General features: G+C 35.7%; 2 protein-coding genes across 5 annotated transcripts in view; one reads left to right on the top strand and one right to left on the bottom strand.

The window, feature by feature from the left end:
• Positions 1–2,437, bottom strand: part of LOC148949208 (uncharacterized) — a 242,483-nt gene extending 240,046 nt beyond the window's left edge. Inside the window, exon 1 of the mRNA XM_089093251.1 lies at positions 2,364–2,437. Coding sequence (XP_088949377.1) covers positions 2,364–2,373 — 10 coding nt within the window. The 5' untranslated portion in view covers positions 2,374–2,437. The remainder of the gene's footprint in view (positions 1–2,363) is intronic.
• LOC148949207 (uncharacterized) overlaps positions 1–19,237 on the top strand; it is a 196,043-nt gene that overhangs the window by 80,070 nt on the left and 96,736 nt on the right. For all 4 annotated transcript variants that reach the window (XM_089093246.1, XM_089093247.1, XM_089093245.1 and 1 more), the window contains 2 exons: positions 717–932; positions 7,097–8,693. In XM_089093246.1, the coding sequence (XP_088949372.1) occupies positions 717–932; positions 7,097–8,693 (1,813 nt within the window). The remainder of the gene's footprint in view (positions 1–716; positions 933–7,096; positions 8,694–19,237) is intronic.

The raw sequence follows: 19,237 nt of genomic DNA, 5'->3' as shown, positions 1-19,237 counted from the left end.
ATATATATATATATATATATATATATATATATATATATATATATATATATATATATATATATATATATATATATATATATATATATATATATATATATATATATATATATATATATATATATATATATATTATCTTATTTGTCTTATTTTTCTGTTTGTAATATTAGTAACCAATAGGCCTTGATACCTGCATTGTTGCTAGTTTATCGAAAAAAAAAACAACACTTTTCTCCGCTCCAATCGGGCTTGGGTATACTTATTGTCCCCAGTGCTTCTTTTGATACCTTCATTTAAACTCTTTTTTTGCTCTGAAATAAATCTTACTCTTTAACTCTAAATATCAGCCAATTCAACATTTTTGCAAATAATCTTGAAAAAAATCTGGCGAGCCAATTTTTCCAGTTTCGTCGTCCAGACACTGAAAAAAGAAATTGAAGCCGAAATTACATAAGAAGTTGCTGCCGCAGGTTTTTTTTTTTTTTTTTTTTTTTTTTTTTTTTTTTTTTTAACGGGTCAATCTATATTCTTTTGTGATTTTGGTAGTTTTATATTATTCCTTTCACAGCAATATTAAAACGTCAAATATCCGACTAGTTTAATTTTGTCCCCATAAGAAAGACGATCCTGATGCGTTGAATTCGATGCCTCTAATTACTTTGAATTGTATCCGATTACAAAGCCTGGATTGCCCGCTTACTTGTGATCTTTTCTTTTAGATTAAAAACATGATCTTGGATCCCATTGAACAACATGTATTTCAGAAGGCGAAATACTCCACTATCCCTTATATTGATGATAGTGAAACTGAGAGTGAAAGCACAAGCAAAGATGATGCACTAGATGATATACTATCCATCAATGATGAAGAAGTAGAAGAATTTGATAGGTTTTTTCTCCTTTCTTCACCAGAGGATGATGCCAAATCATTTCAGGTAAGGTTTTATTTGTACCCTATCTTGAAAACTAGGTAATACGTTTCATGTAAGCACATTACGGAGGAGATTTTTTTTTTCAGATTTAATCTTTTAGACTTAAATAATTCAACTTTGACAAGTCAAGAATGAAAAGAATTACAGTATTAAAATTTGTAATATTGTTCTTCAGACCCTTAAATGCCATCTATAACAACAATTATGCTAGGTAGCGTAGCGTCGCATGCCAAGGCTGCATATTCTATAAGTTATCTTAGCTTTGCCTCCTGTAGTGGCGCAGTGGGTTTGATCTTAGCTTGGTAATACGGGACCCAAGGATCGAACCTTGCTGTAAAAACACACTGGAGTTCCGACTCAGGGACCTTAGTAGTCAAGAAGCGTCATTAATCCGATTACTTACTTACTATCTAAGCTTTACTAAATTTAAAGTGTTACAGCGTATTTCGATATTTGTCTAAATTTTGCTCAAAGTTCTTAGGTTTCTTATTATAAAATTAGGAACGCTTTGAAGACAGGGTTATTTAGTATAATTAAAAAATAGAAAAAGAAAGAAAATAAATTAATGGTAGAAAACACAAAAAATATTTGGTGACCAAAAAAAAAAAAAAAAAAAAAAAATAAGGGAAGAACTGCTACCTTTATTGATCCCAATGTAAACATTCAAAGAATAAGGGCATAGTTTGACAACATCGTGCTACCACGAAATTTCGTTGGGAGAAGCACAAGTGCTACCAGTACCTTTGTGTTTATTGATATTTAAATGGTTGTTTCTCTGTCCTATTTATCTGTTTTTTAATGTCTTTTTGTGTTCTTTAATGTCTTCTTGATGTTCCACTGGCGTGCATTTCTTCATGTTAGTTCAACGCTAAGGACAAACAACAAAAACCAGCATAAAATCCACAGAACAGCCGAGCAAAACCAAGATCGTGATTGGGTAGGGTAAATTTTGGAAGCATAATGGAAAAAAAGAAGTGTGTTTTGTGGCAAAATAGAAGGAGACTAATAAAGCAACGGGCACCAAAAGTTTAGTTTTCAAGGGTAACAAACAATATAAGAATTAGCCAGGAAAAAAAAAAATGTTTCTTGGAAACAGTTTCGTGAAGAATTTAAGAAGGATCAAAACTATTTGAAGACTAAAGAGTTGTCGAATAAGTCTAACTGTGGACTGACAATTAAAGCTTGTCAGACACCGTACTCTAGTTTAGTGGTTGGCTGCTTGCGGCTGGCGAGCCAACCCCTAAGCGCGGTTCTGGCACAAATATCTACATGCTGGCGTGCAAGTTGAGCCGAGGGTTTTGGTCACTTGTCGAGCGCGAGGGGGAGGGTGTGATTCAGAGGGTGACTAATATGTTTTAACAAGTTTGGCTAGTATTGGCCAGTAAAAGTACCTCTACCCGAAAATATTTAGATCCCCATCGAAGGGAAACTCACCTCCCGACATCTTACTGGAAATCAAGTTTCATTCTTCCTAGAAGCAAACTTGCTGGAAGTACTTATGAAACCGTCTGCAAGTTTGTATTCTTATTAGGTGTTTACATAAATCTGCAACATAACATACAAAAACAACAAAAAAGTATCAGCTAATTATCGAAGTAGCTAACATCAAAAAAGTATCTGTTGATTACCTAATTAATTTGCAGATGTTAAGTTTTCCATTTAAAATCTTAGCTTCTCTCAACTTACAGAATAATAATTAGTTCGTTATTATCTTTTCAAACTGTTAGTGATAATGAACGGTAAGTAAAGTGCAACCTGTAGAAATAGTAAACAAAACTATAAAAATGACAATTTAAGAATAATATGTGTGATAAAAAATTTATTTTTATGCCAGGTCCATTTACAAAAAAAAATCATCAAGTCTGAAATTATCAGTGAGCAAGTTGTCCATTATTGAGAAAATTATATATAAGAAAATTAAAATTATATAAGGAGAAATATAAATATAATGAGAAAATATAATGAGAAAATTAAAATTATACAATTCTTCTTTGATCACATTTCTTCAATAAATCAAATATGGGGAAGCAATGGGAGATTCAACGTTAATCAGGGTAAAACCAAAAGAAAGAGTGATTTCAGAATTCTATGGCAAAAGTTTGCTTTAATTATTTTGGTTTACAGCTGTGTTTTTGCTAGCCAACCACATGATTTCTGGAAACACAAAAAAAAATCCACCTTTTAAAAACCTGATTGATTTAAAAAAGCCAGTAAAGAAAACAAAATTTGAATTCCACTTTATTGGCTCTTTTGTGTGAAAATTTAAACCAATAAAAAGAATGAACGGATTTTAGTTTTAAGGTGGTTTGCAAGTAGTCTCTGCGATTAAACTACTTCCTCTTTAAAGAACATAGGTTTCCCTTTCAAAAGACCAAACTGCATATCCAACCCCTGTGAGAGGAATCGAAAGATTTCATTTGAAAATTTTGTGTCCTTTAAAGAAAGTCTTTAAAAAAATCTTTTCTTACGTTGAGGTTTATTTTCGTAACGTCAGAATGAATCATTCTATCAAATGTCCTGTATACTCCCAAGTTTTGAGCTTGGCTGTGAATAATTGAACGATTTTTATTTAAGGAATGTAACTTATGTAGAAATTGTCCATAGTAAGGGCAGTAAAGAAAAGGAAGGAGGATATCCTAGGCTCCAAAATCAAGCTCAGAGACGGGGTTGCAATTTTATTTTATTTTTGAATCTCAAATGACGAGTCATTAGCGCAAATGGTCTAATCGAGGCTGAAGCCTCCTTCTTTAGGTTGAGCGAATTGTTTCATGTTGATTTTTATAAATCTTATTGACCAAACTAAATTCTCACTTAACCAATTGATCAAAAATAGGTCGATTTTGCAAAACTGCCTGGAAATGAATAGTGAAATGGGTGCTCTGTATAAGGGATGGCGTTTTATTTCTACCAGCATTAAAAATGGTTTGAATTGGCTAAGATTATGGGCGAAAACTTGCGAAAATGTAAGCGCAGGGAAGGATTTTTCAATTTTTTTGAAACAAAGATACAAAAAAGCTGTCATGCCAAGAAATTTTACGGAATAATTGCTGGGGGAGGGGGAAAAGTAAACGCACGAGATTTCTGGTAAAAATGTAAAATAATACTGTGAAAATGTTACCGACTGTAGTAAGTCAAGTAAGATGGAGTATTCGATTACATCAACAGGCCAAAGGAGATTTGTCTTGGTTTTTCTGTGGAGTGAAGTCCAGCCAACCAGTCAAATCATTTGAATTTTTTATTCGTATGTAATCGTTTTCATAACAGCCATCGCATAAAATTTATGCTTCCGTAAAAATTCATTCTTACAACAGTGAGAAACTGTTGCGAACGCATATCAGCTAGATTTAGTCATTTTATTCATATTGCAGGCTGGCATGTGATTATAAATCGGTTGTGCTCTGTTGAAACCTAGTATTCGCACAAATAAATAGATTTTAGATAGTGACATCATCCTATCTTTATAAAACAAATCCATTGCGCTGTCACAAGTTTTCTGTCTGCTATAGTAATATACATTCCGACATGCGACCTAGTATCTACAGATGCAAATTTCAACCATTTTTCACAGCCAAAACCTACTACGGACATGGTAGATTTACAAAACCTAATTTCTACGTCCAGCAGAAAATGGAGAAAAGACGGGAAGGAAAGAGACCTGGGAAAAACTTTAACACAACAACATCTTATTCTATTTCTTCCGTCTCAAAAATAGAAAAAACTTATTTTGTGATGTTCTTCGAAACCCGAAGAACGCAGATACTGAAACAGTAACTTAAAACCTTTGAACATTTCTTTGGAGATACCTAGAGCAAAAACAGTGTGGGTTGTAGGATGAATGCTCATCAGTGAGTTGACTTCAGGTAGCTTCACAGTGTTGTAAGTTTTTGAAAGTAGCAGCAGTAATAGCAGTAATTGTACGAAATAATAAGCTCGTGAGCTTAAAAAACGAGGTTTGCGCTTTAAAAGACTATCAGCTGCGTCGTGAAAGCCGAGATTCCCACGGTTAATTTCTTCACATTATAGGTTATACAGGATGTGTCGTCCTAGTTATATAGCAAATTCAATTCAAATTTAAAACTGTTCAAAACAAAATAATGAAGCAAATTCAAAACTAGAAAAAATGTGATTTATTTAGATATGTTCTAAGATCATATCTCTACGTGACGTTTGACGAAAAAAATATTAGAAAATAGTAATTCAAATTAACCAAAAAAATGAGAGTAATATCAGTCAGTGGACAGAAAAAAAAAGCGAAAAAACAAAGAAGATGTTTCGACAAGGACCTCTGCCAAGCCGTCTTCAGTGCTAAAAAAAAATAATAAAAACTAGGCTTTTGAAGTGAACTCTTGGTTTTTGTTTATTTGATTAAGCGTTTCTTCTGCTCTGTTAGAGTTCAATTCCAAAGGTTAGTTTTTCTTCTTTTTTTAGCACTAAAAACGGTTTGACGGAGGTCCTAGCCGAAATATATGCTTTTGTCTTTTTGCTTCTTTCGGTTCATAGGCTGAAACTTCCATCGTTTTCTTGGCTATTTTTTTAATTACGTTTTCTTACAATTTTTTTGTTCTTTTTGTTAAATGCCAGTCTATTTAGATGATGACAAAGCTGCATTTTTGCCACACTATGTAAATGAGCCAAGTCTAAAAGGGTGGGAGGGGTTATTAACGGCACGAAACTAACTTTAAGTTTATGGGGGCAACAAACCAGGTCTGTGCTTCTGCCTGTTAAGCTGAAAAAAATCTGGAATTCTGTAGTTCTGAATTTTCTAATTTCTTGATAACGTAATTTATTATATTGCACGTTTCTTTTTTTAGCCTTTTTGTAGATATAAGGCGCTAAGTAGGTCTACTAAATGAAGTTTTTCTTTTCCCATTTCTTAGATATTTTGTATTTTCTTAATTGCTTCTCAGACTTTTTATTTAAGTCTCCCAATTTAAATTACTCTTAAATCTTATGCATCAAAACCAAAATTTATAATAAATCAGACTGAATGTAAAAGCTTCTCAATAGAAAGACTTTTGAAATTTGTAACTTAGCGTTAGTACTAAAATTGTAGCATGTAGCGGTAGTAGATTCCTCTGAGCGAACTTGTTAACTACTACTGCTACTACTAACAACTCACCGCAGCACCAAGCCGCCCGAGGCCAAGACAGCCACGCACGCTACTCCTCCATCCCAATCTTCAAAGTCGACCTTTTTACACCCTCCCACGAGGTTCCCATTTCCTTTAAACCATTCTTTATGACGTCCTCTCAGCACCAGACAAGCACGACCTGCTTTCCGTTTAGCCCTAGACGGTTGGCCGAAAAGAACAATCTTCGGCAATCTGTCATCCTTCGTCCACACAACGTGCCCTAGCCATCTCAACCTTTCTTTCATTATAGCCCTAGAGAGCGGTATTGAACCATATTTTTCGTACAGCCTATTGTTTGAAATACGTCAGTCAACAGGGTACCCAGAACAATCCTTAAGCAATTTCTCTGGAAAACATCTAGCAAATCTTCATCCGCTTTTCGGAGCGCCCATTCTTCAGAGCCATATTTGACCTCCTGTCATCACCGTAGCTGCTAATATTCTAATCTTGGTTTGCAGATTTATCTTCCTATTCTTCCAAACTTTTTTTTAACTTGAAAAAACACCCTGAGCCTTGGCTATTCTACTTTTGACATCTTAACTGCTCCCACCATCTTTACTAATAATACTACCAAGGTAAGTGAAGCTGCCCACCTGATCAATCTTTTCATTACCAAACGTCACCTTTTCATCTTCACTTATTCCTAGCCTTAGTGACTTAGTCTTCTTAGCATTAGCTTAACATTAACTTGTTAACGTTAAAAAATGTCGTTTTTCATAAAAGTCCAGTTTCTTTCACGCAGGAATTTCACGTTATTTTCCTAAATAACGTCAAATTTAGAGCTAAGGACACGCTATATTGGTGTCAGAAAACTCTAATTTAGTGGTTCCATTAAATTTTCAAACTAGGAAATGTTTCCTGAAAGACTTCTCGTGAAATGGACATGCTAGTTTTAGAGTCAACCGATGCATTTCCTTTGACAGATTATGATCAATATCCCTTTCCCAAATCTTTAGCCTTCAAAAGGTTATAAAATATGAAAGCACGGAATTGTCAATTTGAATTGTATATCTTTAGCAATCTCTCTTATTTACAGGAAAATGAGGAGATCCGTTCTTTTTTCGAATCAGGAAAGAAACCTCTTAAAAGAGCTGTTAGTCTCGACTCAGTGTCACGGAAACACGGTTGTCGTACTCTGGCGGAAAAAAGGAAAAGAAACTTGACAGATCTTTGTGTTGATTCAAAAAACTGTGGAGTCAGGTCAAATTGTGTGTCGCCCAGTATAGCAGAAGGGATAATAGCCGAAAAAATTGCACTTTTGATGAAAAGTGGTCTGAGAAATAATTCTGGAATAAAGAGACATGATAAAAAAGGGGAAAGGAGTTGCCATGTGAACAACACGGAAAATATCGATCATAATGTCAGCGATGCTGAAAAAGTCAACAATACTCGAAAGCCCAGTAGCCCACTGAAAGATTCTGATATGATCTTGGAGGAAAAGTCAAAGGATCCTAGGAAGGAGTTAACAAATCTTATCACCTATTCCAGTAATTTTTCCAGTGATATTTTCCTTGCACAAAATATGGGCCAAAGGGTTTCTCAAGTGGCTGAAAAAGAGGACCAAAATGAAATAAAAAAGAAAGGAGATCGTGAAGTACTTGCAAACCCTAGCGTAACCTCTATTCCTGATGAAATAAACGCCAATGGTCTGGAAATTATTCCTAGTCCCAGTTTAGCTGGAATAGGGGAGTCAAATGAACATGGTTTTGAGAAGCGTCATTTCGATATGGAAATAGTGGGGGATAACCAAAAATCCGATGAAAACCGGACAGCTTCTTTCTTTACTAATTATGACACTACTTCACCTCCAAAATATTTAGTTGAGAACTCTGATAATGACAGCACTGAGGAAATGCCTATAATGCTTAACGGGACTAGTCAATGCTTAAAAGCAAATGATCAATTGCGTACAAAAAATTATCGGGAGGTAAATAAACTTGAGGACGAATCCTCCCATAAAATCAAGCCTATATTTGATTTTCTTAAGAAAGATGAGACTCCCCTCCCCCTTAATAATGAGGAGGATCGGAGAAGTCCAGCGGTTGATGTTGATACTTACCCACACCTTGCTGTTGGCAAGGTATCAAGTGCGGTAAAGAATGAATTGCGAACTTTACCGAATTCATCTACCGTGACAAAAAGTGAATTTAGTTCTGAAATTGTTCTCATCAGAGAAACAGAAGGCCGCTTCAACAGCGCTTGCGAGAGGATATTGACCGAGAAAAATATCTTGGAAGCTGGAAGGATCTTAGCAGATATCAATGAAACTTCTAAGGAAAACAGTAGTGAATTGTACTGTCTAAGTTGTGATATGCCAAAATCTGCACTAAAGCACACAGGTAGTGTGAACAAAAAGGCACGTGTTATATTCAATGAATCAAAGAATGTGTATTTCGATGCTAATTATATTATATACGTGGATTATGATGAAGATGAATATGAAATTGATTTAATCGATGAGCAAGAGAGACCGAAACTGGTTAGTGTTAAGGAGTTTGAATTAAATGAAGTTGTGGGGTGTGAGTCACAGCCTGCTACTTTAAGCCCTCCTGATGGATATAAAGATGGTTTGGGCTTAGAAACTGGTGCTAGGATGATCGAGTATCCTGTAACCACAGTTCCTGAAACTTCGGGTGAGTAATTTGTTGTCCTTCTTTAACTTATTTTGCGATTGGCCTTTGATCTATTTACTATAGTTGGAAATTTGGTAAATCTGAAGAACAGGGGCACATTTGAAGAAAGTCCCAAAAATTATTAAAACTGCTTTAAAACAATTATAAATACTGTTTATTAGTAAAAAATCATTGCTTCTCTTTAGTTCCCCTCCCCTTGGGGGATAAATATACAGCTCTCTATATATTTCCTATTAAATTTTTTCAATAACTCTATCTTTGTAACTTGAGCAGCGTTCCCGTATAAAAAGGCTAGGCTAGTGTTCCCTGTTTAAAATTGTAAAATATAATGAAAAAATATATACTGGTAAAAGAAAAACAGGTTAACAATATGGCACTGGATTTACAGTCCCTACCGGCGGTCGTTATCTCTGGTTTTGGCCCTTCCTCCAGGCAATGCAGGGGAGGGGAGGTAAATTGAGCTGTATATAGTGGATTGTATATTTATCCATTCGGTGGGGAGGGGGGGGGGCTTTAAAGTGAAGCAGTATGCCTTTAGAAGTGAGATAAGTAAGTATTTAGGATCTTTTAAAAGTAGGTTTCAGAATTTATAATCGTCAGGTGACGCAGGTATGCCGTTGATGCAGGAGAACCTCTACCTTTTATGAAACATAAAGATAGCACAAATTTTGAAAAAGTGATTTTCAAGGCCAAATTAGAGGATGAAGAAAATTTAGGGATGTTTAATTAATTTGCTAGCTAAAAGATGGACACACCAATAATGCACTTTTCTCTGATCTCTCCTTATATAGGCTACTAAACGCTAATGTCGCAAACTCCATTTTGAGCCCTTAAAAGGGCCTGCTGAGTTTATATTTTATTGTCATCTATACAAGTGAATGTGTTTTTTACAATCAAATACAATAACCTTAACAATTTCTAAACCTTTCGATTTCGTCATTTTAAGTTTGGGATTGAAGCGCGAATGAGATAAATTAAAAATTACTTTCATTCGATGAAAATTAGTTTAAAATCAGCATACACTGTTCCCATTCCAAAAAATGTAAGTAAAAAAACAGGAAAAAAATAATATAAACAAATGCATATAAATAAATTTTGGATGTATTTTTCGAAGTTTGTTTTGTATCCCTCCTCCCCGATCCGATCAATGGATCTTAATGATAGTCTGTAAGTCAAACTTTGAAGGAAAACAGTGTAACCCCCCACCCGCCCCGAAAAAAGATTCTGGATGCGGCCTTGCAACTGACAAAGTTGAATTTATTTACAAGACAAAAATCAGACAGAAAAAAAAATACAATTTGATTACCTGTTCAGGGATCTTAGGGAATATTAAATTAAATAAACACGTTGTTTCACTGAAAGTAAGGAGCAACATTAAAACTTAAAATGAACAGAAATTATTACGTATATGAGGGGGCTCGCCCCCAGTCAATACATCGCTCTTTACGTAAAAGTTCGAATCACAAATCCCTGAATCACAAAGGCCGTTAATTAGAATAGATAGCTCTTTTGAAAGCAGTAAAAAAAAACAATTTAGCGTAAAGAACGAGGTATTGACTAGGGGGAGAACCCCCTCATATACGTAATAATTTCTGTTCCTTTCAAGTTTTAATGTTGCTCCTTACTTTCAGTTGAAAAAACTTGTTTTTTTTATTTAATTTATGATCGTTTTTAGAATAATGCCGGGAAATCCTGCGCCCCCTTCATAGAAATGTCGCTTCCCCTAAGAAAACATCCTCCGTGGAAAGATCTCCCACGTAACCCCCTCCTCCGAGCCCCCCTCCCCACAAGCAGAAAAATCCCTCCTGAAAACGTCTGTATACTTCCCAATAATCTATACTATATGTAAACAATGGTCAAAGTTCATAACTTGCCGCCCTTCCCCTGGACACTGTGGGGGACTAAGTCATCCTCAAAGACATATTTATTAGATTTTTGACTATGCTGAACAAAATGGATATCTCAAAATTTTGATTAGGTGACTTTGGAAAAAAATGAGCGTGGGAGGGGGCCAAGTTCCCTCCAATTTTTTATCACTTAAACACGGCACTAGAACTTTGAATTTCCTTTCGAATGAGCCCTCTCACGATTTTTGCAGATAGGAGCTTGAAATATCTACAGTAGGGTTTTATGTTACACTGAATCTGATGGTTTGATTTCCATTAAGATTCTATCAGTTTTAGGGGTTTTCCCCTTTTTTCGAAAATAAGGCAAATTGTTTCAGGCTCGTAACTTTTGATGGGTTACACTAAATTTGATTAAACTTAAATATTTGAAATCAGCATAAAGATCTGATTCTTTTGATTTATCTACTGGTATCAAAATTCCGTTTGTTAGAATTTCGGTTACTATTGAGTCGGGTCGCTCCTTACTTACAGTTTGTTACCACGAACTGTTTGATAATAATCACTGCCGTCACAATGTTTTCCCAATCCCAATGGCTCTGGATAGAGGCCTAGACTATATAGGCTACAGAAGTTTGCTGATTTCGTTTTTTTCAAATTTGCTATATTCGATAATATGAACCAACTGTTGACAAAGGATAAACGCAAAAATAATGCAAACCCCCCAAAATCAGCAAAATTTGTATCAAACCTTGGACAGGGTCTAGCCCCATTGAGGGAGGAGGGTCGGTGCGAAATTGCAAAAGTGGTGTTATTATATTTGGAAAAAACATCGAATGGAAAATCGAATAGTATATTTTTTCTTCTGGTTTGAGTTTGAAAACTTACTTTGAGTTAGTTGTAGCCTAAGTTATATGGTCATTGTTGACTGTATTGATTGATGACACCTAAGAAGTCACTAAATCTTCTCCTTTATTTAACTCTCTATTAGTTCAAATAGAGAGTTCAAAACTATCTTAATTCAAGACTCTATTTGATGTTATTTTCAACGAACTGTAGTAACTCCAAAGAGCAATTGCTCAAAACTTATTTTATTCCACGGGGTGCTTTTATTTGGACGACACGCGCACGCATGGTCTTCTGTCCAATCTTTTGGACTCCCTAGATTCAATAATTTTTTTATATTTTTGGTATAAATTGAGTTTCGAACTTGCCCCTCCTCCCTCTAGAAAAAAGAAGAAAATTGCTATGTTTGTGCTCAGCCCAGTATTATGCTCATTTTTTAGCTTTATAACAAAGCTTATCGCAGCACTAAGCTCCCTGGAGAAATTATTGCTACGTGCGCTCTTTCTCCTCCATTGGCATCAATTCGTGAAAATCTAGTGGATAAAATGTATTTTTCAGTATCTAGGATGGGGGTGACATTTGACGTTTTTCTAATTTTGTTTTTCAAATAAAATTCCAAAAAATGAAATTTTGAAAAATCTGATAGGGGGTCAAGAATTGGGGGGGGGGGCAGAGTCCCCCCAATCGATGCCAATGCTCTCCCCGCTGTACAGAGCTAAGGAGTTCTTATTTTTTTAAAGAGGAACTTCATAAAATTATCAAAACAAATCTATCTTTTAGGATATTTTTAACCTCTTTAAAAAAAATACATATTACACTCTCACTTGCGCAGATGGTTAGTGTGGCGTTAGGAGGCAGTGTCGCCCCTAGGAGAATTATTGACTCACTAGAAAATCCTTAAAAAGCTGAATTGTTACAGATGAAATGATAATTCTTGAACACTAAGTGGCCATTAAGAGAAATTTTAACGGCAAATATCTCCCCCACCCATGTGGTTTTACCCCCCACCCACCCGACAAAAAATCTTTCTTTAAAGATTTTTTTCCCGTGCTTCCCCTGTCTCTTCAACCAAGTATTTATTTAAATGTGTTTTTCTTAATATAACTCTCATGGACTTGTTGCCTTGACGAATCGCCAAGTCGTCTGAGGCAAACACAGCTACGAACGTTTCTCCTCCATCCCAATTTATTCAAAGATCCCTCTTTACACCCTTCTAAGATGTTCCCATTTCCCTTAAATCTTTCCTTACGACATCCTCTCACTCCATTCAGGGAGGACCTTCTTTTCGTTTTACCCTAAATGATTGGCCGACAAGGATGATCTTCGGCAATCTGTCATCGTTCATCCGCAAAACGTGCCCTAGCCATCTCAACATTTTGCTCATTATAGCCATAGAAAGCGGAATTGAACCACATTTTTCCTGCAGCTTACTGTTTGAGATACGGTCAGTCAATCGGGTACCTAAAACAATCTGTATGGAATTTCTCCGGAAAACATCTACCAAATTCTCCAGGGTTCAATAATAGGCTAAAAACAAAACTTATTTGCTAATTTGAATAAGAAGTGCCCATAAATTTGGAAAAATTCAACATTTAAGAGGAATTGGGCTCCTCCCCCACCCTACGTTCCTGCCTCATTGCGATTTTGTAACTATAAATAATAACTTGGATTGGATTTTTTGGCCTTCGGAGCATAATTATCTTATTAGTTCTTGATCGACACATTTTGTTAATTTTGTCCATATCTTCATCATTTGTATATATTTGAAAGTACAATTGACTGGTATCTGTTAATTGCTAATGTAAAATTACAAGTGACCAAAAAGACAATATGAAACCAATATATACTACAATTACTCCAGCTGCTTCTATGCTGATAAGAGGAGTGGCTCATTAAAGAAACTCTACTGTCGTGGTTTTTATATAGAGTAAGTAGGCTATTGTATATATTGGTTCAATCTTTTTTTTTTTGTTCTGGGTGTTAATGCATAATTAGGGTTCTTGAGAAGGCAACATGTTAAGTAAACAATTCTTACTCCATAATGTGCAGTAAAATTGTATTTGACGCATTTTGAAGCAGCTTCCACTATAGTTTACCATCCCCCCCACAGTGTGCAAATATATAGCCCACATTATATATTTACCATGCGTTTTTCTGTTTCTTGATTTCGTCAGCCTTGATTTAATTTACGGGTATGAAGTTGAAACACGAGTGACACATGGCAAAATACATGGGAAATTTGGGCTGTATATTTGCATTTGGGGGGAATTTTGCTGCTCAAAAACCCTAATTGTACCTTAATCCCTTACTCTATTTTGATTTTAAATTATTTCCTTTTAAAATATTATTGTTCTTTAGATTCTTTCCCTTTGTAAGCGCTGAAGGCCCCTTGATCCCTTTTTCGTCCTATTGGCCATAGACCGTCATTTTAAAGATCTATTTCTTTAGTTTTTTGTCATGGTTGGCCAGTTCAACTTTAGATCTTTTAAACAGAAGAAATGCGGAAAAGGCTCTTTTTAAGAAGGAAAACTTCTGCAACAGCAGAGATATGTTCTATATTAATATTCATTTCTCGAATAAGGAAGTACTCTTAACTGTACCTTTTTCTTTTAATACAGAGTCTAAGACTTAATCAACAACAGAGTCTAAACTAGCTTAATCAATCAATGATTGTTTATTGGGAATTGGAAAAGAGAAGCTCAAAACAATAGATACTATAAGATCCTTTATTTTTGCAGATTCACAGATAAATTTAGTTCGTCGTTAAAACATTATTTTCTCTCAAAATTTAAAAGAGTCAACACTTTGAGCAGTTTTAATGCTTCATCGAGCCTGCCTCCTCAAAACTTAAAAACTTCAAATCTCTGTGCCCTGTTTGCTGCTCCAGTAATACTGTAGACCATTCCAAGTTCCTTAGAGGAAGCAAGAAAGGTTTCAAGGGCGTATCTAGGGTTTTTGTTGAAAGAGGACAAAAAAAAACGATATTGGTGCCTTATATGGTCACTTCTAAAAAGTCAAGTTTGGTTAATTTTAATGAAATAAAATAAAATGGGATTAAATATACTATTTTATAAAAAAATTTGGGATATATTTTTGCACATTTGGGGGGTGGGGTGGGGGTAAAGCATAGCATATATTAAAGGCATAACCTAACCTGAGTACCTCCCCCCCCTAACCCCACAAACAACAGTAAATATTGCAAACGCAATGAAAACTACGGTTTGTATTCCATTTCTCTGTACCGGTCTCTTACAACTAACCCGTCTGGCGGGTTTTTCGTGACTGGTTTCCTTGTAAAATGTGTAAAAGCGACCATATAACGCACCAGTACCAAAAAAAAAAAAATTACAAAACGCACCAGAAATTTACTTATATTTGTTTCGTTACTGTATCACAAGTCAGACAAAAGTTTCAGAGGGGGGGATTCAAACCCGGTACCCCCATTTTCTTTGGATACGGCCTTGGTTTTTACCTGAGCCGATTCTCAATTTTATTTGGAGTAGCAGGGCCATATCCAGGATTTTTGTTCAGGGGGGGGGGGGTTTACTAATTTTTGACTTTTTTGGGGGGGGGGTTTACTAATTTTTGACTCAGTTTTCGACTAATTTTACTGATTTTTACCTAGGTTTTACTAATTTTCGACTTATTTTCGAGTCGGTCAAAAATTTCGGGGGGGGGGGTCAAACCAGGTAACCCCCTCCCCCCTGGATACGGCCTTGTGGAGTAGTTTAACTATGTTTATCCATTGCTGGTTCTAAAACAAATTTTTTGTACAGGGTCAGACTCGTAATTAAAGGACCTGTAAGAACCGATCTTCTCCTGAAACATTGCAATTTATGGAATTTTTTTCGTATTTCCTGTAATTTTCATATTTGTCGAAATTTTTTCGCCCCCCTCCCCTCCCAGAACAAGGTTCTGCACATGTGCCGGTCTAGCACATGCTCTCTAGAAGCACAGAGACGTCCAGCCTCGCCGTGAGCCAAAAATCAAACGGGTCCTAAAACAATTTGTTGTAGCCAACTACATTCACATACGATAGCCTGTATACAGTTATTATTTGTGGGTCCGATCTTATATTGCCGGCCCTATCAAGGTGATAAATATTCAATCATGCAAGACCATGTGCAATGTTTATTACATCGTATTAGGCTACGGGCCAAATTGCAAATTACTTTTGCATGAGAAAATTTGCTCATAACCTCTAAAAAGAAATAGGAGAGCAACAAAATCCAGAATTCGCGTTCTTCTGGGATTAACTTGGGACACTTCCAATTACAGAGCGAAAATGGGCTTCTCTAATGTGAGTTGTGATGTCCAGAATTTGTAATTGGATTTAGTGAACCAAGACATTTCCAACTCTGGCTTTCAACCACATTAATCCAATTTCATTTGGGAGTTTCAGGCCCTTGGATATTAAATCTTTATTACTAGTCTAAAACAGGGTTTTTAGCTGGCGCATGCGTAGGATTTTTTCGTGTGGATGGGGGAGGGATAATTTCTTATCTGTGATGGCGAAAAAATTAAAAAAAGAACGCAAAAAACGGGCAAATTAGGCTTTATTGAAAATATATGAAAAATTATAACAATTGTGACATAATAGAGAAAAAGAAACCCCGATGCTCCTACCCCGTTTCCCCCATATGTTTTTATCTGCCTCCAAGTCGAGAATAATCTCTTGTCTGTGTAATCACTGTAGCCCAGTGGTTCTCAAACTTATTTAGACCCTGTACCCCTTTTTACCCACAATACATTTTTGGTACCCTTCTCAGTTACCGATAGGCCTACTAAGTAAACTATGTCTAAAACATAATTAAAATTGCTAGTTCTAGAGTTAAAGGATTGTTTTATTTTTCTTGTCGGCCGGCCGCGTACCCTAAAAATTGTTGCACACCCCCAAGGGGTACGCGTACCACAGTTTGAGAACCACTGCTGTAGCCTATGTGGAAAATAGGAACGTAAGGACGGGGAATGTTCGGATTTTTACCTTCCTGAAATTTCGAAATATTAGTCGTCGTGTTTTTCCAAAAAGGCCCCCCCCCCTCGGACCGTCTGAAATAAATTTTCAGTGAATAGGTATGATGGTAGTGAATTAAAAGCAAATAAATTTAACTGTCAATAGGTAATAATATCTTGATGAAAAGGTTTTAACTAGGTTTTAAATAGATCTTCGGTCTTTATGGTACAAAATACAGAGGCCTCTTTGTCTCAGCGTGTAGTTATTTACTGTCTTTTTTGTCCTCATTTTCCCCGCTCTAGCCTTTTCCTGAAGATGCCAAGGATAGGTAGCCTATGTTCAAACCGTTCTATGTGTAAAGAACCTTGTAATGAATCACATTGAAATTATTTTTGCACGCCCGAGAACTTCAAAGGAAGAATAGGAAATTACGAAATCTAGTATTTACACGCTTCAAGACAAAAATCATGATAGGGCGATGCCCCTCTCCTAAAAAAAAGTTGTAATCTTCATTTTTAAATTTAATTCATGTAATTATGGTATTTCTGGCCTGGAAGAAAATGATTGGAACATATTAAGACTTGTCCGACAAAAGGATGATTATAGTTGTATGTTTTCAGTAACCTTGCTCTAACAGTAATAGGTTGGTGAGTTTCAAGAATTCAAAGATATGCGGAACTAATTAAGAGCATTACATTTATTATGTAAAAGGAGTCATCAGTAACTCTGACGAAGCATGCATGTCGTCTTCAAAATAATGGGCGTTACTTCACTTAGAAACTACTTGCTTCGTAATTATTGATCCCGGAAATTCCTTGTAAAGAGTCAGCCTTCTCAGCATTGAATTTAACATTTATTCTTACGAGATCTGAACTCACTTGAATCCCTCCCCCTGTATTGCTGGTCATGAATCTCTTCCCTAAAGGAAATAAAATATTGTCGCCTAAAAATGCACCTTTTTTTTGTATTTCACCCGCCCTCCCTCTTGTAAAATTTGCCCCCTGTGGATTTTAAAAAATAAATACTTGGTATTTTCTCCTATAATCGAAGAAAAAAGGAAGATACCCTCCCCCAGAGATTTAGAAAAACTACGTTTTCCATCTTCATATAAAACTGACAAAAATCTTTGCCCCATCCCTTACACTTTCGTAAATTGGCCCCCCTGAGTCATAAAATAACGACGAAGGATAAAACCCAATGATCCAAGCATAAATTCAAAGGATTGGTGTCCATTTTAGAAGAAACTACTTTTCTCCAAGGGCTTAAATTTCATCGGAATTTAGCTTAGTAGTGGGCGTGTATTGCTGTTTACTACACTACAGCTATTCATTTTAATGAAGAAAAGAGTGAAGCTAAAAGAGTCCTGCCTGTCAAGAGAAATGTATTGCAACGTGGGTCAATTTATTCAGTGTCTCTCTTATCCTCTTTTAGTCCTGATCACAGGCGAAGAAATCATTCTGTAGTTCTACGTCATCGATAATTTACAGCAGGCGCGTAGGCACGAATTTTTGCCAGGGGGGGGGGGGTAAAATAATTAATAGCTTGAATAGGAAGTGACAAGAAATTGGAGAGCATGTTGGATTCTGGGAGGGGACAAAAGCCCCACCTACGTACCTATATGCTCAATATCATCGATATTTATATATTCATAAATTCTAAATTATATAAAGTCTTGATGCTCTTATGAATATATATTATTCTTTTTAGTTTTTTGAGAAAAAATGGTGGAAACACTGTGGCAACTTCAAGTTTTTTTGCTATAGAGACGCTATGGTTTCTAATTTGCACCCCGCAATTGTCATTTTTAACAATGATAAAGCTTATATTTCTTTTTCTGTTACTTTCAATTATTATGCAGCTCCTTGATGATTCGAATCCCCCTCCCCCGAAACATAAGTTTACCCGTAATAGGTAATAATTTAGTTTGTTATACTGTGGAACCGGATACCGACTATAGTCGGTCAAATAGGATGTAATATAAACTTGCATGAACAGGTCAAAGGAGATTCGTACCGGTTTTCAACTTGAAAACCGGTTGACAACCCGGATGTCAACCTGGTTTGACGGAGGGTTTTTCCAGAAAACCAATCAGCTCGTTTGAATCTTTGACTCTTCCCTTCTAATCGTTTTTATGCCAATAGGAAACTATAGTTTGTTTTTTCTTATGGGTTTTGTATATTAGACTACCTTCGGTCATTTCAGTTCTTTTCTTCTAACAGTGTCTCTAAAGCAAGCTTCGGTACTATTTCGTTTTTCTTTTTCATATAAAACAGAAATTCCTGGGATAAAAAGATCAGGGAAGTGACAGAAGGGGGGGGGGGTGGGATTGCTTTGTCAAAATTTCCCTGCACAGGTGCCTGGAAAAGATTGCCTGTGTTTGCTTTTAAGAAATAAACCAATTTAAGGGGAAGTCGCTGGGATAAAAACATGTTATCCGTTTTCTCTTATATTTTTTTTAGAAAAAGAGGAAAAAAACTTTGGTACTAGTGCGTTATATGGACACTTTTATATATTATACAAGGAAACCAGTCACGAAAAATCTGTCAAACAGGCTATGCTCAAGAGACCGCTATACATAATTAACTGAAAAGCCGTGGTTTCTCAATGATTTGCAATATTGAAACGATTGTTTTTTGGGGTTTAGTGGGGAAAAAGGTCTAGGTCAGGTTAGGTTACGAATTTAATATATGCTATCCTTTACCCCCATCACCCCCCACCCCTAAAGTGCGAATATATAACCCAAATTTGTTTATAAACTGTTATATATGCATCCTATTTTATTTTATTTCATTAGCATCAGCCAAACTTGACTTTTTAGAGAGGCCCGCAAAATGGGATAGTACCATATATATATATATATATATATATATATATATATATATATATATATATATATATAT

The sequence above is a fragment of the Artemia sp. Qi Xiang Cuo genome, chromosome 8, assembly GCF_049724085.1.
Source record: "Artemia sp. Qi Xiang Cuo chromosome 8, ASM4972408v1, whole genome shotgun sequence".
Lineage (NCBI taxonomy): Eukaryota > Metazoa > Arthropoda > Branchiopoda > Anostraca > Artemiidae > Artemia > Artemia sp. Qi Xiang Cuo.
Note: the sequence above shows the minus strand (reverse complement) of the source record. Positions and strands in the feature narration are given on the sequence as shown.